This window comes from Hirundo rustica, chromosome 6 (genome assembly GCF_015227805.2).
Source record: "Hirundo rustica isolate bHirRus1 chromosome 6, bHirRus1.pri.v3, whole genome shotgun sequence".
NCBI lineage: Eukaryota > Metazoa > Chordata > Aves > Passeriformes > Hirundinidae > Hirundo > Hirundo rustica.
The window spans coordinates 40,159,901-40,180,842 of record NC_053455.1 but is presented as its reverse complement, the minus strand read 5'-3'; the positions used below and the strand labels follow the sequence as shown (position 1 = coordinate 40,180,842).

The 20,942-nt window shown below is 40.1% G+C and overlaps 1 protein-coding gene across 13 annotated transcripts in view; it reads left to right on the top strand.

The window, feature by feature from the left end:
* The window catches only part of CELF1 (CUGBP Elav-like family member 1), a 61,905-nt gene extending 42,311 nt beyond the window's left edge, over nt 1–19,594 (top strand). For 9 of the 13 annotated variants that reach the window (XM_040066673.2, XM_040066668.2, XM_040066671.2 and 6 more), the window contains 6 exons: nt 1,119–1,247; nt 7,570–7,683; nt 7,865–8,050; nt 8,911–9,054; nt 10,693–10,861; nt 16,580–19,594. In XM_040066673.2, coding sequence (XP_039922607.1) covers nt 1,119–1,247; nt 7,570–7,683; nt 7,865–8,050; nt 8,911–9,054; nt 10,693–10,820 — 701 coding nt within the window. In that variant the 3' untranslated portion in view covers nt 10,821–10,861; nt 16,580–19,594. The remainder of the gene's footprint in view (nt 1–1,118; nt 1,248–7,569; nt 7,684–7,864; nt 8,051–8,910; nt 9,055–10,692; nt 10,862–16,579) is intronic. The other 4 variants (XM_040066674.2, XM_040066670.2, XM_040066672.2 and 1 more) reach the window with 1 other exon arrangement.
* Nucleotides 19,595–20,942: the final 1,348 nt, after the last annotated feature.

Here is a 20,942-nt window from a genome sequence, read left to right as displayed (position 1 = left end):
AATACTGAGGTTTTAATTATTTGAGATGTGTGCTTTGTTCCCAAGGTCTTAATAAGTATCCAAAAGATGATGTACCACCTCTGCTTAGTTGTGATGTTGATAAATAAAAGGTGATTAGTTTTGTCTTTAATTACGGTGGGATAAATGTTAAGGATTGTCTGAAGTCGGATGAAGAGAGGAGGAATTGTTAAAATAATCAAAGGTAGAGACAAAAAATGGAAAATAAGGGAAAAGTGAAGGGAGGCAGAATTGGAAGAACAGAGCTCATCTACCAGAGGATGGTTACAGTATAGAATTCAGCAGAAGACCCATTTTAATGGATTCTCTGGCAGAAAAAGAGTGCAAAATACAGTCAGTACTGACCAAATGGTTTCATTCAAAAATGGTTGCTGGAAATGAAGGTGAGTCAGATGAATAAATTGACCAGTAAAATTCATAAACGCAGGGGTCCCTTCCTGCCCCTGCAGTATTCCTTGGTCCCCATGCACAACATGCCTGAGATTTCCTGATTTCCTTGCCAGTGTGTTTGCCAGCCTAAACATACGTTGGCTCATCCTGTGGTCATGAGTTGCCACTTAACAATTGTCTCACTGCTGCTTCTTGGCTGCCAGGGGAACCAAACAAAACACGCTGATGGTCAGCTGATGGTGGGTTGTAGCCATGACTTTGTGGCCTCTGTGGTGTGAGGTCTTTGTGAAAGAATTTTGCAGTTACTGCTGTCCCCATACAGAGAGCGTGGAGGGACCTGAGAGTGAGAGAAGGTATTGGCTTGGTGTCTAGGCAAGTTCTTTAGCTTGCACATGAGCTCTCAGACCCTGCCTTAACTCCTACACTTTTGTTGACTGGAGAGAACACTGCTTGAAGATTTCTGTACTTTGGAGTCTTCATCTGGTATAATGGCTACCTGGCCTTTTCCTGAATCACATCTATCTGGGCAAAGAAAAAGATCTTCAATTGTAGCAAGGAATTGCAACGTAGAACACATCAGTAACTAGTATTAAGCCTGTTGCTTTTAAGCTCCTTCCCGTTGGTCCCTGGTGATGAGCTTGCTGGATGTGTTACCCTTGGATGATGGTGGCTCTGACAGGAGAAACTCGGCATTGTTCCCTGTGTTGCAGGACTGAATGCGATGCAGTTACAGAACCTGGCCGCGTTGGCAGCTGCGGCCAGTGCAGCTCAGAACACGCCCAGTGGCACCGCTGCGCTCACCTCCTCCAGCAGCCCCCTGAGTGTGCTCACCAGCTCAGGTAAGACACTGCCCGTGCTGAAGCCTGACATCCATTGCCCTGGAAGTCCTTTCAGGATAGATGTCACTTGGTTTGTCTATCCCTTTTTGTCACTTTCGTGTTGATCTGTAATGGAGAAACGGTTTACTAGTAGATTCACTGGCTTCTGTTTAGGGTAGATATCTTTGCCACCAGCAAAGGCTTTTTTTACCTGCTGCGTCTCTTCCTCCAAATGGTCTGATTAATTTAGAGTACAAAGAATTTTTGAGGTCATCATGAAGCAGAAAGGTAGGTGACCTCCTTCCAGTCATGTTATTACAATCTCATCACATATTTGGTTTATCTGTGATTTTAGGCCGATACTGGTGTAAATACACCGTTCCTCTCAATATGGAAACAGAAAATGCCTTTAGCATGAGGTAATGCATTCTGTGCACTAGAACAGTACAGTTTGCATTCCATTAATGAAGACAAGGATATTATAACTTCCTCATAAAAGCAGAATGAACAGACAACTAGCATTTTTACTAGAAAGTAGTCGTCTAGAATTTAGTGTATTAGTTGCACATAAAAATTAGTATCCTCCTTTTGCCTGGCTTTTTTGTGTCTCGTTTGTTTGGGTTTTTTTACCTTTAGGTTATGTACATTAACCAGAGATACTAGAATGTTCAAGCAGTGTTCTTTTGCTTCCTTCTTGTTTATGATCATTAAATGCAACAAGCAAAAAACTAAAAGTAAATTCATTTGTGCTTATGGCAGACATCCTAAGTTTTTATCACAAACGAGGATCAGTATACTACTCAGTTATTTCTATCCTATTTTGAGTTATTACTAAACCCTGGTATAAGAAGGGAGACCCTGTATTTTCAGGGTATCAGTTTTCCAGCATCTGTCCTACGGAGCTGACATCCTCACTTATGATTGTGAGAACCCAAAGAGGATTGGAGGGAGGGGGTTTTAAATTTCCACAGGTAGATTTTGAATTGCGTAGGAGGACCAAAGAGCCAAGATTATAAAGAGATTACAAAGAAAAGCTGTTTAGAAAACCTTCTGTCACATGACTGGGAGTTAAACCATGGGTGTTTTGCACAGGTTTCTACTTAAAGAAATTCCCAAGAAAGAATTAGTCCAAAGAGTGTTCTCTTGCAGGACATTTTTTACATAAAAACTTTGTGGTCTGCAGTCCTTAAAAGATTGAATTTTAAAATTTATCTTGACTCACAGCTGTGTCCTATTCTATAATTAAGAAACAAAAGAATACAAACAAACAAACCATGAAGAGTTCAGACTACAGCAGAGCTTCATTTATAACCCACTAATGCTTCTTCATCATAAAGGAAGCATGAAGGTGAATATATCTGACAGTTTCTCCTCTATTTCTTCATGCTTTGTCAGGTTACAGTTTGTTGTGACTGGCATTTAGAACTACGATTTGCCTGTTGCCTGTCTTGTCTGATGACTGCAGCAAGTTTGTCCTCTTTTGTTGAGGTGGAGAAGGGCTGGCAGGTTGTGAAGTTCAAATGTTAGATGTGCTAGAAAAAGCAAAGACAGCCCCTTCTCAGAAATGTGCAGTGAAAGGACAAGAGCAATGGACACAAGTTGCAGCTGAGAAAATTCTGATTAGGTAGAAAAATAAAATGAATGGCAAGAGTGATCAAGTTCAGGAATAAGGTGCCAGAGAGACTGTGAAATCTACCATCATTTCAGAGACTGAGAATGCAATTGGAAAGGTCCCTTTTCAAAATCAGAGGTTAGATCAGCTCTGAGCAGACTTTTAGACAGGATGATCCACAGAGGTCCGTTTCAAATGAAGTTGTGCTACTATTGAGTGATTCTTTGGAACTGGCTTCCACGCTGTGAATTTTGGCTGTTCCACAGAACTATGCAGGTTCCTTTTTCCTTGATGAGAGGCATATTTCAGGACTCTGTTCCATTTTTTATCATGCATGTGGAGAGGGGAGGGGGTGGGAAGCAGCCCATTTTCCAGTACTTTCAGTGTTGAATTCAGATAACCTTCTGATCATCAGTAAAATAAATAAATGGTTGTATGTCAACAATTCAGTTGTCATGATGGATTATTTGTATTAATATCCTATACAGATTTATCAGTTAACTCTGCACAGGCTTGTAACATGCAGCAGGCACTATTGTATTGCTCTTTAAACCTAATTTCAAGTATAATTTTAAAGTGTAAAGATTAGCCTTGTTCAAAAGAAATAAGAAGTTTTGGAGGGCATGTTGTCTATAAGTACTCACTGGCATCAAATTCTGTAACAGTTCTAGTGCTTTTTGTTAGAGGTATAAATATGCTTCACCTTTTAAAACTACACTCAAACTGGGATCAGGAGAAGCCTCAATGTGTACAGACACATTCAATCCCATGATACTTCCTGAATTTACACAGCTTTTTAACTCTTTAGTCTTCAAGCAAACCTGAAATTCTGTTGTGATTAACATTCAGGTGTGCACTCACTCTCTATTCACACGAAAGGCTGTTGGGCTCCACACAGAAGACATCTATCTCTCCTGAACCACATCCAGACCTTGAAGAAACTCAGTATACAGCAGTTCAGTATCATGTGTTAGTGAGTGCCTGTCTTGTCTGAGGGACATATGGCAACATCTACTGGGATAACCTCTTAAACCTAACTACAGATGAGATGACTAACTCCTTGAATTCTCTCCATCTGTCATCCAAATGTTCACCTGATGCTTATTTGGACATCTCTCCTCAAATTGCATAATCCAGACAGTCCTTCTGCATAGTTGCCTTCTTGATTTTCTTTCATCTGCACTGATATCATTTATGTCTGGGGAACTTGGAAGTCTATAAAGTGCAGTCTGTGGACTATGGATGGGTTACATGTCAGAATGGTGGAACTCAGAGGGGTGATGTGTTGTTGTTGTGCTGCCTTCCTACCCATTTCAGACAATTTTTAGATAGTTCCAAGCACATTTGTGTATTTTGATGTAGAATGGGGTGAAGTAAAACTTTCAGCCTTGCCAAAGGTCAGCTCTTGGAACTGAACAGTCTGCTGCTGTTACATAGTCATTGTTGCAGAGACCATGACCATAAACTCAAACTGCTAGCTTGTGAAAGGGGCATCCAAGAAAATACTAAAGAAGTGTCTCAGGATAGGAGTGTCTTGTCTGCCATCTTTTTGACTTGAGCACCAATAAGAATTATCTCCTTCAGAGCAAAACAGAATGGATGCAAACACTGAGATATGTTTCCATTTCTCTTCCTTCTAAAGGCAACCTCAAAGGTCCAGCAAAGCTTAGATGATTTCCCTGGCCTTGATGTGTCTCCAGCAAAATTATTTTCAGAGATGGCAGGGTATTTCTGGTTTTAATGGAACTAGTTCAGGTACAGTTCAGTCAGATTCATTGCCGGCATTAAACTTTTCTTCAGGCCATTGCTTGGATGCTATGTAGCTGGATTAAGACAGACTTACTGTTCTCTCAGTTTACCTATCTCCACAAGTGGTTACTTGATGTCCTCATCCAAGTTTCGTTATCTTTCTAATAATATATCTTTCAGTATCTTTTTACAAAGCTGTTATTACATACTCAAATTTTCTGAAAACTTTCTTAAGTATTTTCAGCTACTTCTGTTAAAGTTAGCCTTTTTGACTAGACATAACTCAATAGATAGATCTAAGAAAATATAACCTTACTAGCAAGAAAAAAACCCAACAAACCACCAAAAACTGCACAGAAACAATGTTAAGAATTGGGAATGGACTAAAGAACATGCATAAAAATATATTCATTTTCCATGCTCATTGCTTTGTTCTCTTTTCTGATCTAAAATATAACACAAGAAAAACAGAAGAACAGAAATGATGACTAGAACAGTGGAACTCCTTCTCTATTGGAAATAGTCTGAAAAATAGAAGACTGACGTGAGAGAAGGATATGATTACAGCTTACAAATAAATTAGTGTTGTGATGAAGATGAATACGGTAAAAACAGTTATTAGGTATTTCAAGAACAGAATTGCAGGATATCAGGTCAACTTGTCATCTGATAATTTAAAAATAAAAACCAGATTTTTCTTAGCATAGTGCATGAATAAAATGCATTACAACATAATAAGAGTCCAACAATTTGATTTTCACATTGTGCTGAAAGTAATGAATGAAAATTGTAACTTTATTACAAAGATATTGCCTTTGGCTGAAAAAAATCCTAGGTTCACAGATGGCTCTGTTGGTATATAGGCTATACACAGGAAGCATTCCTTTGTAATTGCCCTGTATTTTGCTCTACTGTTACCTATCTGCCTTTTGTCATCATCAAAAATGGGATGCTGTCTTCATTTCCTACGTACATAAGATAAAGAAAATGCAGACAAGTCTTCAGTTTTCTTGGCATTTTCAGTACTAAGGCATTTCTTGCTTTACCTAAAGAAATTTCTGATAAGGGCAGCTAAACTAAAATAACTGTGTGATCAGCTTTTTATAGTGGTCTAACTTTCTTTAAAAGCACAGCCTTTTAAAGTAGAGAAGGTATCTGCTTTCTCTCTCACTTTGTTCTCTAGATTTTGTTTTTCCTTAGCTGCTGCTATTTTATTTGGGATAGGTTTGGAAGGGTTTTTAAATGGTGCTCTCATCTGTCAAATATAGTGTCCTTTTGAAATATAAAAATCAGCAATGAAATGTTGCAGAAACCAGTGATATTCTAAAATCAAGGTAATTGTATGATTTCTGAACTCTGGCTTTTATTTAGCCAGCTGTGCTTATTTTTCTACCAGCTTCAGGGTTATATTGTAACTTGTTCTCTGTGTTTTCCCAGCATTTATTATGCTACTGATAGTAAGACAGAAAGTGTCTTCTTGTCATCAGAGTAAGCATCTTAAAATAGTTTGGGACATTGTCTTTCAGTTTTCAATTTATTAGGAGAGTTTGTCTTTATATGTACTAGAGGAGGTTTGTCGTTCCATCTGTTATTGCAAAAAGCGGTATGAAGTGCAGCTCTCTGGTTCTCATGCAGCTTTGGTTAGGTAACAGCTACTTTTGGTAGGGGGCTGTAAGGCTGTATTCCATTTAAATAATTCCAGTATCCAACCCCAGCAGAGACTTTGTGCCACAAACATGAAGTGGTAAATACGTAGTGCACGTGAAACTGCATGAAAGATGCTAACAATTCTTTTTAAAGTTTTAATGGGTGTATGCAGCATAATTGAGAATCACAAAAACATGAGGAAAACTGAAAATGCCTCAAATTCACTTCTTCTTTTACCTCCTTGGTCAAACCGATAAAGTCCTCTTGCAAGCAGACTACAAGATGTCTTTACAGCATCAGTCTTCAGTGTCTTAATTTTTAGCAGCCATAAATATTTTCTAGTGCATCTTGTGCAGTAAATATAAACTTGCTTTGTAGCAATACACATAGCTTTTCTTCTGCAGTGGTGCACAAACCTGTTAGAAAAAAACACTGCTATATAATCATAAAAATACTATGGTTTTCTTATTTTATCATGTCCATAAATCTGTGTAGATGACCTCAATGTGAACTTCTTTTTCTTTTGACACACCAGCTTGGAAAAGTCATTTTTCTCATGATTTTGATGTTGACTTCTGTAGAACTAACTCTACCTGGTGTAGCATTTGGTGGGCCACGTAAGCTGTTACTGTCCTAGGTCACTATATTGGTAGACTTCTCTTACCGAGTCAATGTAGTTGAAGATGTTGCTGGAATAGAGGACAGACTGTTTATTTTTAGATGTACATTTCAAGACTTTTCTCAGTCCTAGCCCCAGCTGCAGCAGCAGGATGTTTAATAGAAAACTATTTAATGCATCAAAATAATCCGGGCATGTGGTGTTCCTGTTTTGGAAGTATGGGAAAACCGTATGTTCAGCCTTCTTTAATGTCCCTAGTATCTGTGTTGCAGGTCTTTTTCACCTTGAGTGATGTTTCAAGGATACATGTTTATACATAGCAAGTGACTCTTACTTTAGGCAGCAGGAAGCAGGGCATCACTGCTGGTTACCTTATGTTAAGATACACAGTTTAGCCAAAATTTGTATAACGTCTCAATCTTACATGTCTTACACTTACTGACATTATTATTGCTGCAAACAGTAGATGTTATGATGAAGTACAAATTTTAAAGAAATGTAGGAAGGGCTTATAACATATAAGCAATATGATCAATCAAGTTGTGTGGGTTTGGGGTTTTTTTGGTTTTTTGGGTTTTTTTTTAACATAAAGTATCCTGTGTTGCCTGAATCTGTTCCTTACTAGGGTTTTTTTTCTGCTGGAATAACTTAATGAAGAAATTGAATTATCAGGACTAATAAATACTAGTTGAAGTTTAATTGTTTTATTTTAATAGCAGGTTCCTCACCTAGTTCCAGTAGCAGCTCCTCTGTTAATCCAATGGCTTCTCTTGGAGCATTGCAGACGCTGGCAGGTGCTACAGCAGGCCTCAACGTTAGCTCTTTAGCAGGTAAGTTTTGTGAAGTGGTGGCTTGGGGCAATAGCTGATTACCATTCCTCAGCCTCTGATAGGTCTCTGGGGTGATTTTTTTCTGCTCCCTGCTTTTTGTAATCATGCAGAGCATTTGAAAGGTTATTGATCTGTCTCAGTGGAAGCACTCAGTCATCTTTCTTTCCTCTCTCTTATACAGGAATGGCAGCCTTAAACGGAGGACTTGGCAGTGGTGGGCTCTCAAATGGGACAGGCAGCACAATGGAAGCCCTCACACAGGCTTATTCTGGAATCCAGCAATATGCTGCTGCTGCACTGCCCACACTCTATAACCAGAGTCTCTTAACACAGCAGAGTATTGGTGCAGCAGGAAGTCAAAAAGAAGGTAGGCAGAAAGTTTTAGAAACTATTTGAGAGGGGTATTCAAAAGGGCAAGCTTAGCCCTTGCACCTACCTTAGCTGCAGATTTTTTATTTGGTGTCATTTTTTAGAATCCAGGAGTTACTAAAGATAAAAAAGGTCTGTGAGCTTTCTACTAAGGGCTGCCCAAAGTAGTTTTGATACAGGATGTTTCACACGAGGTTTGTCTAGTCTTAAGTGCTTCCTTAATGATACTCCTGCATGTTCTCAGAGGGAAGGAGAATATGAGTTTACAGCCTGATACATCCCACTGTCAGAGGATCAGATGTGGTTTTGTTAATGTTGTTTTCTGGGTCCTTCGCCTCTTCCAACGGCTACTTATGCCAGTCTTTCCACTCTTCAGATTCAGGTTAAATTTAATATGTAGTGTAAAGTAATGTAGAATGTAGGAGTAAGTTTTCAGCAGAATATAACATGTTTAGAAGAGAATCTGTCAGATTACAAGCAGTGTGATTATTTGTATTCTGTTTGGAAGTTTACTTAGTTGCTATGAAACCACAAGTTTTGCATAGCCAATTTTTGTTCAGTCAACATCTAGCACTCAAACTTGAGCTGTCATTACAGCAAATATCTGTGAACCAGTTTTGGCACAGTGTATAAAGTATAAGCAAAAATGGTCAGAAAGAGCTAGAATTATTTGAGTCATCAATCCCAGCAAAGGGTCATGCTCATTTATTCTGGAATCAAGTGCTCTGCAGTACTGTAAATAGCACTTTCATTTTTTTATCTAGAAAATTTGTCTTGACTGGCTCTTCCACTTTTTTTTGTGCAGTGGGTATGTCGTATCCATGCTCTTTCTGAATTTTTTTTCCTACTTGTTTGAAGGTCCAGAGGGAGCCAATCTATTTATCTACCATCTTCCCCAGGAGTTTGGGGATCAGGATCTGCTGCAGATGTTCATGCCATTTGGAAATGTCGTCTCCGCCAAGGTTTTCATTGACAAGCAGACCAATCTAAGCAAGTGTTTTGGTATGTTGGATCTACAGCTTCCTTACTAGGGGAAGCAGTGGGGCAGATATTGATCTCTCTGGTGACCCATGATAGGACCCAAGATAAAGGCCTGAAGTCAGGGGAGGTTTAGGCTGGATATTAGGAAAAAGTTTTTCACCCTGAGGGTGCATGGGCATTGGAGGAGGCTCCCCAGGGAAGTGGTCACAGCACCAGCCTGACAGAGTTCCAGAAGTGTTTGGAAAGTGCTCTCGGACAAGCAGTGTGATTCTCAGGGTGTCCGGTGCAGGGACTTCAGTGATCTTTGTGGATCCATTCCTACTTGGGATATTGTGTCATTCTCTAAATTATTATCTGCAAAAAGGTGGCTTTTATAGTAATCTCTTTTTCAGTATATTGTCTAGTCTAGCTATTAAGTAAGTAGGGTATCTCTGTATATTCCTAAAAAATAAATAAACCAAACACTTCCAGCGATACATTGTATTTTCCCGTTTTTCAGTGTGACTTTTTGCTTTTCACAATTTCATACTATTGTGCCCTACTACAGTTCTGGACAGTTTTCCCTGAGATTAGCTCAGTTGGTTAGAGCACGGTGCTAATAATGCCAAGGTTGTGGGCTCAATCCCCTTATGAGCCATTCACTGAGGAATTGGATTCCTTGATCCTTGTGGATCCCTTCTAACTCAGAATGTTCTGTGATTATTATTTGTGTTTGCAGACTGTAATCCTGAGATAGTTCTTCCTCTTGCCTCTTCCTGTCTTTTCAATAATTTCAATAATCATTTGTATATATATTAATTAGTACATTACAATTATGAATTATTTCTGTTAATATCTTTATAAATAACTATTGTGGATACCATATTACATTTTTGTAGTGCCATAAGCTCTCGTGACTGTTTTGATAGATGGAGATTTCTTGTGATGGAATAGGAGGGGAGGAGCCTTTCTCTATGGTTTTGATAGCTTTGTATGTACATAAAATCCTGATTTTTTTTTTTTCCTGTTTGAGCCAAGAGATGTGGACAATCTGATGCTTTGTGAGAACACAGAAATATGCAGATCATTCAGCTGTAACACCTGTGTGTTACAGACACATAGCCATTGACTGGAGTGGGAGTTATTCTCACTCCAGACATTGAATGGAGTTATTTAAAATAGGCTCCTTCAACTGGAGAAGTTTATTTTCAGGATAATCTTTTCCAGGAATGATATGCAACCTAAACACAAAAGTGGTACCAGTGCTACCCTTCCTCCCTTCCCTTCCCACTCCAAACAAATCTGCTCCCATAATGTCGTAGGGTGATTTCAGTCTTGTATCTTTAATGAGCTTTTGCATCTGGATGAACATTTTCCAGGTTTGGTTTTCTCCCAGGTATGAGTTCTTATAAACAGCAGTACTTATTTTGTTGATAGTCTAGAAAGTATTCATTTCCTGGGATGTGTACATCTTCTGGCCAAAGTTCTATATGTCAGAAAGCAGTGCTTTGTTTGAGAGCCTTTAGAAGTTATTACGAGGAGTCTAAAACAGCTGTGAGCTTCTGAAAATGGCACTTGATGCAAGCCTTCTCTGACCCTGGGCGTGCCTGCATTTGCAGCTGTGAGCAGCCATCGCGGGCAGCTCCTGCACGGGGTAATTGTGTGTTTTCCTCTCCTCAGGTTTTGTAAGTTACGACAATCCTGTCTCTGCGCAGGCGGCCATTCAGTCAATGAACGGCTTCCAGATCGGCATGAAGCGCCTGAAAGTACAGCTCAAGCGCTCCAAGAACGACAGCAAGCCATACTGAGCACCCCTCCCCTCCGGGACTGGAGTGAGAAGGATCTTCTGGTAAGTTGGAGAGGAGCGCACTTAGTGATTCGAAGCCCTAAGGCTGTGTTTTTACAGTCCTGGAAGCTGATCCATGCCTTCTATCTGGCACATCTTCCCTTGAAGACTCTGCTGCAGCCTCTGCTGAGAATCCCGCTTCGGATGGAGGACAAGTTTGTGCTTTTGTTTCCAGTGTTTTACTTTGGAGTTTAGGTGCCATATCGCTGAGGTTTTTTTTGTTTAGTTTTGTTTTTTTTTTTTTTTTTTCCTCTCCCTTATTTGAAGTTTGCTGTGTTTGTAACCAGTGTGTGTTGAGAAGGACCAATGCCAGCTCCTAGGGGGTGGGGAGAGAAGGTTAAAGGGAGCAGCAGAAACTGACACCACACTGCCTTGGGGTAGAGAGAAGGGAAAGCAGAAATAACACAGAACAGCTGACGAAAACAAAGATGGGCAAGGAGAACAGAGAACTGGGTGAGAAAGAACCGACTCCATGTAGCCTTTGTCATGCCCCATCCGCTCTTTGAAATTTCCTTAACTGTATCCTACGGTGGGATTTATTAAATCATCTCTGGAGCAGGAGATGGGCTAAAAGGGTGAACACATTAACAAGCCAAAGGAAAACTGCAGTGATTTTTTTCTTTCTTTGCTGTATATAAACTAGTGTTTATATAGCAGTGTGAATGTACACAGCACTTTATAAAACTATTAGATAATGTCTCTGCCCAGAAAATTTCACTCTCTGTCTACAGTGGAATATTAACGAAATGCAGTGAATTTATCCATGTATAAGAAAACTTAACCTATGTAATTCATCTAGGTTTTGTGGAAAGGTAGAGGCAGCTTAGTCTGGATGAATACATCTGGGTCTGGAAACAAGAAACTTTAGACCCCTGGTAACCTGCAGAAATTTTTGACAATTTTTCTTCTTAACAGTAGATTACATTCCCCACTTCTGTGGAATAATGTCCTTTTTTTGCAAGAGATTGCTATGAATTCCTTTTCATAAGCATACTGTAAGTGCTGATTGTTTATTGAAATGATAACTTCCTGTTTTGTTGGGGTTTTTTGTTGGTTTTTTTTTTAATGAACAAAACTCGTGCAGTGACTTGGTCTAGTAATTAGGTGTATCTCTCTACTGCAGTTTTCCTTTAAGGGGTTGTGTACCAGTGCAAAAGAGGCTAAACGAGGAGCTGCAGACCCAGAGCATTGAGCCATTCAGTCTTTTCCTGCCTTTTGGTACAAGCTGTTACCTTTTATATTGAAGGAAAATTGAACACACCCCTTAACTGAACACAGGCTTTTCCTACACACCAGTGAAATTGCTAGTGCATTGCTAAGGGCCTTTGATATTCACTGGTTTAAGGGGGCTCAAAGGACTTTTGACACTCTGGCCTGAGCTGTTTCAAGAAATCAGTGTAGAGTTCCATTTTATAACCACCGAAATCCACCTCTGTCACAAGAGGAAGTTTACAATTTCTGTGTCTTTAACAGAAGTTCGATTTACCTCATAATATCTCCTTTTCCTTGTTTTCTTTGTATTCCTGGGTTGTAAGGCTGTTTCCCGGGGCTCCAGCTAACACTGCAGTCTGGGAGCCAGCTGCTAAATGATGTGTGTGGGTCAGCCGTGGGGCCGGGACTTTGTGTTCTGCTCCAGCAGGAGGAGCACTAAACCCATCAAACCCGAGATCTCAGTCCGAATCCCCACTTGTGTGCGGCAATCTGTTGGGAATGTTGGGCATTTCCAGGGACTGGGCCCCCTGGGATCTCAAACCTCAGAATTACAAGGCCTGATACGTAACATCCACGGGGAGCCCTTTCCAGATCTTAGATTGAAAATCAAACAGTTGATGTCCGTCTGTCCATATTGATGGCAGACAGGTAAATCTGTCAGTATTATTTAAATAATTTTGTGGTGGCAAAGTTTCAAAGGCCAGATTGCCAAATTTCCCAGTTATGCTGGCATGTGGTACCCTTCTATGTTAATTATTTGAATCTCTCTAGAAACGTAAACATACACTGAAGTGAACCATGTACACTTGAATTCTGCATCATAGGAAAGATGTGTCCTGGTTTTCTGAGAAAAGAGTGTTGGAGTGTGAAGGCCTCCAGGGTGATTATGGGATTTTTTTATATATATATATAAATTATATACTTTTCAAAAAAAGGAAAAAAGAAAAAAAAACATTAAAAAACCGTAGTTGGGAGCAACTGCTCCTAGTGCAACCTGCTGTAACCAAGAATGTTGTTTCTATTTTTATAGAAGTTTTATACCGCTCCAGGGTGGAGAATATTTATTATCTAAATTATTTCACTGGAAAAAAAAAAGGCCAGGGTTTTGTAGAATCCTGAATGTGATTGTTTTACACACATAATGATGTGCATGATTGAAACTACTGATTTTCAGTGGCCTGTTTGCAGCCCAACAACTGCTAAACGAGGAAGATGAATGCTGTGAACCAGTGGAGGAGAGCACTGCGCTCTGGGGTCTCTACAGTCACTCTTACCTTCTTTGCACCCTACCCCACTGTACTATCCAAGACCTTTGTCCTGTTTTTCTTTTAACCTGATGCTCTGGCCTCTTTACTAGTCATTTCAGTTGCCCAAAATTAGAGATTTTAGCTTCTTCATCCTATAGCGTGTCCTCAATACTGTAACTTACGGATCAAGCTTGGCATTGTTGCAAATAGGTGGGACTCCTATTAACTTTAGGAGATTCACCAGTTTACACTGTGGCTTAGTTTGATCGTGACTCCTCCCAGACATAATCACCTTAAGACACCGAACTTGGGCTAGTTCTTGTGCCTTACTGGCGTAACTATAAGTATTGCCAAAAAGAAAAAGAAAATAAATCTATGCAGGTTAAATTTTAAAAGATGTGATCCTCAGATGGTTTGAATCAAATGTAGTTCAGCTCTCTGCATGCAGTAGAGCTGCATCAGTTTTCACCAGCTGAAGATGTTGCCCTGTTTGTGTTATTCGTTTCAGATTTCCCTTTCTTGGTGTATCAATGTATGTGTTGCCAAAGTTAATAAATGTATCAAGTTTGTGACTTGGGCAGATTTTTTTTTTTTGATAACAAAACGGATCAGATAAAGTCAACATTTCTGTGTCTGCTTGGTGGCTGCCGCTGATTGTGGGGATTTAAGCTGCTCTTGCCTTTCAGTCTTAAGCCAGTTTTCTTCATCAGTTATTGGCAGGAAAGTCTGGGATTCTGGGGACTTGGGGCTTTTAAATTTTTAGTTCATATCATGCTCTCATTCAAGTGCAAATCAAATCAAATCAGTGTCAAATGCTCTATTTCCTGGATAGTAAGGTAAGAGTTGGGCGAGTTCAAATGAACTGCAGAAGGCTGGCTGAGGCAGCCACACGGACCAAGCGTGCTGTATGCTTAAAACCAAAGAACCGGGTTTTCTACAAGAAAAGCTAAAGGAACTTCTGATGAAATAGAATTCCTTGTTATATGTGCCACCAGGAAATACTTAAAATACTTTTCATTTACAAGGTGGAAATGGTCTGCTTCATAGATTTATTCATTTTCTCGGGAGATGTTTGATTTTACCACTGTAATAGGGTGAAAGAATTATGAACTTAGTCTGATACTGCTTAGTGTCAGTACTATAGTAAATGAAATCATGGTTTCTTCATCCCCTAGATAATCAACAGTCCAAAATACGGTAGCTCTTTGTATTTTTTTTTTTTAATACAAAGCTGACATTATTTAAAAATTCAAGCTCAGAAAAATCTCACTGGAAAATGCATCTATCAGGAAAAAGCTTTTCACCTGAATATTGAAAGTCACATATGATGATAATTCTGTCATGCAAGCTGAATCTCACTGAACTGGCAATGGCTGTGTATTAGGAAAGAACAGCAAAGCAGCATGAAGTTGTTCCTATTTTATTTGGAAATACCTAAAAACAACTTGGATAAAGCAAATTACAAATGAAGGGTGCAACTACAAACAGGTAAAAAACTTTGAAGGCTTCTTGTTGCAGACATTTAAACCTATGGATGATTGATATTCCTAGCATACCTGCCACAAAATATAAAACACGGAAGGCAGAATTATCACTGTTGTGAGAATAAAAGAAGGACAAACTGGAATAACTTCCTCCAAGTCATTAAGATGTTGTCCAGTATCTCTTGGTTCTGATTTTATAGGCCAGTCTTTCCATAGGGCTTTGATAAAACTCAGTCTTTGCCCTCAACATAGCTGAGTGAAATATTTGAAAAATCCATATCAAGAAAATCCCCAGACCACAGAGGATCTCAGGGGTGCCTGCTAAGATGTCACTTGATTTCATGCTTCTTGTTGTTTCTCATGCCTCAGTTCATGATGAATTTGCTTTTCTGGTTTAAGAGTGAGTTCTTGCACCTATCTGCAAATTATCTAGAGTATTTCTTGAAATATGAAAATAGGTGCAAGAGTTGCATTGTGCTCTGTTTGCTGGAGTTGGTTTAAACTCTGTACTGAAGTCCTTTCCCTATATTGGAAAGCATGAAAAGCAAATTAATCTCAGCAGTTCTAATAAGAGGAGTGTTGCTGATTTAGTAGACAATGTGTTTCTCGTTGCTTTGGAACAAGAATGCAACACTTGCTGTTCTCAAATTTTGTTAGATATAAGGCAAATCTCACCTTGTTCTAGTCTGTAACCAGAAGCTTTGAGATGTGCTGAAGATTAAGGCCACAAACAGGAGCTAAAGGGGAGTTGGGGACGTGGGGAGGCAGAATAAGAAAACAAACCTCTTCCTCTCTCTTCTGCCTCCCACTCTTATCCCAAAATGTTCCTTGTCTCTTGCAGCTCACAAGCTGAGGAGAGGGAACAGAGGTATTTATGTCGCTTAATACAAGAATTATTTTTTTATAAACTCTTCAAGAAAATTTCAGGAAACACATTTTTTCTGCTCATCGAACTGGCAACAGTGACTGTAGAGCTTCTCAGAGCCCAGAATCTCCTCCTCAAGAAGCCAGGGAGCTGAGGGCTGTTACGTAAAAGGTTGGGAATGGAAAATCCCTGTGCAGGTCTAATGGTATGACAAATGCTCAGCTAGGACAAGTCTTAACTTGCAGTCAAGTCTTAAGGAATTCTTCTCTGATGTGTGGGCTTTTTGTCTTGTATAATCTTTTTTTTTCACCCTTTTCCAAATCACCCACCCCCAGTTACATGGGCTCCTAGGGAATGAGAAGAGACTGTAGCTAAAGGAAAGAATGTGGATTTGCTGGGCTACTACTGCCTAAGAACTTCCCATGTTAGAGTGCAAGAAAAGTCTCAAACGTCAAACCACCTGTGAATCCTTGTGTCCTCTGTCTTGTCTCTCATGGTCTCAGTCTCTGTGGGCAAATATTTGCCCTGGAGTCATATTTTTTGGAATCGGTCTCCTGGGGAGGGAGTTTACTCCAAACAGAGGTAGTAGACACTCTGGGCACGGGCCAAGGTGAATGCATGCTAACCAGTGTGTCACTAGGCCGTGGAATGCTCCACAGACAGGGTGCTGAGAGGGAAATCCAGGCCTCTGCTTCCATTTGGTTTCTGGCAGTTTGATGTTTACTTGGTGTCCTTCATGTACCTTGACTTTTACTTGTCCATCGTTGGCATGTGCTGCCCTTCCCTGTCAACTCCCTTCCCCAGGAGATCTCATTGTACAGTGCCCATTCTTGTTCTCTCTCTCCGTGTTTGGATGTACTGCTCTGTGTAACTCAGTGGGTCTCCCTCTTTCTGGTTTGTTTTTTTTTTCTAGATTCCTGCCGTTTGTTCATCGTTGTGCCTAAAGCATGTCGATGTGGCGTTCAAGTACATCGTCCAAATCCTTGTCTCTTCAGCTTCTCTGATGCTTGAACTCTCACCTTTGACCTTGTGTTGACCTTTGATGCTTTTGTGTTTTTTTTTTTTTTTTGTTTCTTTTCTTTTATTTTTCTTTTTTTTTTTCTTTTTTTTTTTTTCTTTTTTTTTTTTTTTTTTTGTGCTGCCAAATTGGTTTTGCTAGAAAGACTGCTGAAGGGGAATATTTAAACTTGCATTTGAATATAAAAGAATTTCTATTTTTCTAGACCTTCGTAAGATAACCACTTGATTTTGTGAATCTGATTCTTTGTAATTTGTCTTCAGAGCAGCCTTGCTAGCATACCTTGTGGAGTATTTGTATTTCCGTGAACATACAGCAAATCACTTTCTAGGCTTAGTTTTTTCTGTGTGCTTAGTTTTAAAAACACAGTTCGAAGAAAAAGTCAATTATATGGTGTGACTCAATCTTTCAGAAGACTTCCTAGTCACATTTTGCTGATCTGGTTTCTGTGCTTGAGGAGACAGCCTGTGTTTTTATGAGTTCAAACTTGTGACTTGAAGTGGCATCAACAGAAAACACTTGAACTACATTTTCCTCCCGATTGTAGCTACATTTTTGCCCTGGCATTTACTGATTTTTTTTTTAATTATTATTATTTTTATTTTTTTCCCTGCTTCCGTGTGATTATCAGTCTGCAGTGAAAATTTGATCAAAGTTGATGTTGTATTTTGTTAAGCTCTGGCATGCTTGGTTTTTTTGTAACTACAATCTCCTCAGCAAAATGTGATGGTTTTGTTTTAATCTTTCAAACTAAGATAGTGCCCAGAAATGTTGTGCATGTTTCCTGCTGTTTTCTTCACACCCTCGTATATATCACCTTCACCTCTCTGTTTTCTATAGTTTGTGCAAAAACTGAGCAATTTAATGGGTTTCAAAGTATCCTTTGAATTGGTGGTTTCGGTATGACAAATATCTGATCAGAAGCCACCTGAGGGCATCTACCTGTGCACTTAGACTGTCTGCCTGACAGAGCACCTGGACCTTGCTCCATCTCCAGTGCTGTCAGAAGCTCTGAGGGTGCTTGGTTACACTGTTCCCCTAGTGGAAGTTCTGGTGGAAGGGGATAGCTGGGAGCAGGAAGGTGGGGGAACTCACAGTATTTCTGTTTCCAAAGCTATCTGAAGCTAGGGCTCATTTCAAACACTGAGCATTTTGTACAACTCAGGGCACGTTTCTGTCAAGTCCAGCCCCAATCTAGCACCATCAGTCAGAGTTTGGTGGCAGGATTCTGGAAGGATCTAGGTTAGCTCATGAAATAAAGTGTTTTAAATATCCCAGAGAAAGCATTTGTAACCCTGGTCCTACAACTGCTGGCTCTTTTCCCAAATGACAAGCACAATACAACAGCCTCTGAAGCTGTTACCTGAACAGGGTACAATCCCCAGCTCTCTTTTCGAGGGCCTTAGCTGGGGAATCTCTGCGGAGATTTTTTAGTTTTTGTTTAGTTTTTAATTGGGTAATGAGCTGAGCGGTTTTTCTGGCTTGCAGGATGAACTAGAACAGGTTACTGCTCTCTGGGTAGCAGGCTTCCCCTGCCCTACGTACCATCTGCACAGGTAGAAACTGGGAAGTAGCTTCTAGATGAAGGCGCCTGAAGAGTGTGTGCAGTGATGAAGTTTCAGTCAGAAGCAGCAGCAAGCTAGTGTAGGTATCTTAACAGTTGAAATAATGTGAAGTGGAATTCCAGGAGAAGGGGTTTTGCTGAGAAAACAAGTAGAGTTTGATTGGATAAAAATCTTAATTTTGTCCAGTGTTTGGGATAATGTAAAGATGCAAAGATTGTTTTCTGTCCCACTCCTGAGTTGGTTGAGGATGCTGTATTCTCACTAGGTATTGACCAGACTTGTGTAGACAGTCCTTAATCTGCTTACAAAAGAGAACAATTCGAATACGGGTCATGTACCTGGGAGTGAATCGTGAGGATGAATTAAAAAGGGTAGGGACTCATTTGTTTGGGAGGTAGGGTTGGGGCTGGCTGCTGTTAGTCCCACAGTCTGAATGCACAGGGCTGTGTGCTGGGGGGCACTGATACCCTGCAGCGTATGGAGGAACTGCCAGTACGTTTCTGTACGTGTGCATTTGGTTCCGTAAGGAACTCCGGGGGAAACCTGTGGAAAAAAATATCTGATGAAAACCAAAATGCCAAATGTTGGGTGTTTCTTTCCTTTCTTCTTTCCTTTTCTTCCTTTGGTTGTTTTAATTGTTCTGTGGTGGTTTTAATGGATTTGAGACAGTGGAGCAGCAGCTGCCTTTCTGATTTTTGGCTGCTTTTTGTGAATAATTTAAAAAGAAAATTTACATTTTGGAGACAAACCTGTGGGCTTTTTTATTGGTACAAACATTGTATTTAACACTAGGGGTTTTGTACAGTTTTTTGCCTTTTCTACTAGAAAACAATGTAAAGTGATTCACAATGTGATGAGAAAACAAATTGCCACTATGACCAAATGTAGAGTCTGTTCTGCAGTTAACGGGATTTAATCAACTCGAAGTCGTGGTTCAGTCATAGAAATGCTTTTCTTTACCTTGTTTGAGCTGTTCCTTTTTTTCTTGTTTTGATTTGCAAAACAAAATGTCTTTTTGTGTGAAATTGTGTTGTACTCTGTAGAGAATTACAGATTTTACTTTAATGGTTTAAAAAGCAGAGGAGCGCGTGTTGCTTTTCTGATCTGATCACAGAGTTTGTGTAGTGGATTTAAAAATGAAAAGATTTGTTACAAGTTTGGAACAAGCAAGTATGTGTTAAAGGAATTTTCTTCCTTTTGTGTGTGTGTGTTTTTTTTTTCTTTTTGTCCCAAAGGGCAACTTAAAGCTGTTTTAATTGCACAGACACACCGACAACAAGTCATTTTGTATATGCCAAGTGTGGTACCTTCCTTTGTTTATTTGCTATTAAACTGTTTGAGAAGAGTCCTTGCGTCTTGTATTTGTGTCTTAAACTTGAGATTCTTTTTGGGGTCCAAGTGCAAGAAGATGAAGAGATGAGGGAACTATTTTACAGTTTCTTAGCTGCGAGACACAAAAATATTCATGGCCCAATACCACTTGTTCTGCATGTACAGTATCAGCCTGGATTTTTACTTCTGTGTAAATGAGCTGCTTTGAGTAGAAATGGAAAAGGTTCTCTAGTTGAGACACCTCCATTTTGGGTCATTTGACAGCCAAATCCCCTTTAGATACGGAGAAGCTGAGAATCTTGGATAATGCAAATATGTGCAACGCTCGGAAGTGAGGAGTAGGCATGCCCAGCCTCACAGAACTGGTGCCATGCAGCCACTTGCCTGTCCGTGCATTTGTGCTTCGGGGTGTTTCAGGGGCTCAATACCTTGGGCAGAGCAGCAGCCCCCAGCTCTGCAGGAGCAGCACGAGTGCGTGGTGCTGTGTGGGATTAGGGAGGCACCAGCTGATGCCACTCTCACAAGCCTCACACTTGCCACCGCCTCCTTCCCCTTCCAGGAACACAGCCAAGCTTGCTGAATCTATCCTGGTTCTGCAGCATCAAGGTACCTGCAGCCCCCAGTGCACCTGCTCCTGGAAATACTACACGGGGAAACTGCAAATGGATTTGGATTACTTATTAGTGATAAGAAAAGCCTACCTGTTTTGCTCTTAGAACTAAGATATCTTTTATGATACCTCATTTCAAATTAATAAAAAGTATTTGGCATTGCCAAAGCATAATTCATTTAGAAACCTGCCACAAGATTGACACGAATATTGCCTCTTTCAGAAGGAAAGTACTACAATGGTCATAATTTTGCTGCAATTCTGAAGGCTCCTAAAACTCCCTGCTGTTATTCCTTCCTTCTGCTGTCTTGCATCTTGGAGACTTGCAAGCCTTTTTAGGACAGCTATGTTTCTCCTCCGTGTCCTTTTCCTGTGTTATCTGGCATGCTCTGTTTCACCCCATCACTTCCTACATGATTGTAAATCTGAGAGCACTCGCAAAGCATCAGGATTCAGTGCTGCATTCCTTGCCCTGAGCTCACCAATTGCGGCACGAGGCACAGAGCCACCTGTTCCAGACTGTGCTGGTGGGATCCCTGCAGTTAATTTGCAGCTGTTGTGAAGAGAGGCTGGAGGGATTTCAGTTTAGATACAACTTGAGGCCAAGGATGGAGAGAAACAATTGAATCAGAAAAAGGGGTTTATTTAGGCAGAATGGAAGATTCCAGTTTGTGCAGAAGGTTCACTCATCTTGTCGTACACAATCAAAGCTTTGTCAGCTACATCTTACAGAACTGACACCAGATCCCTC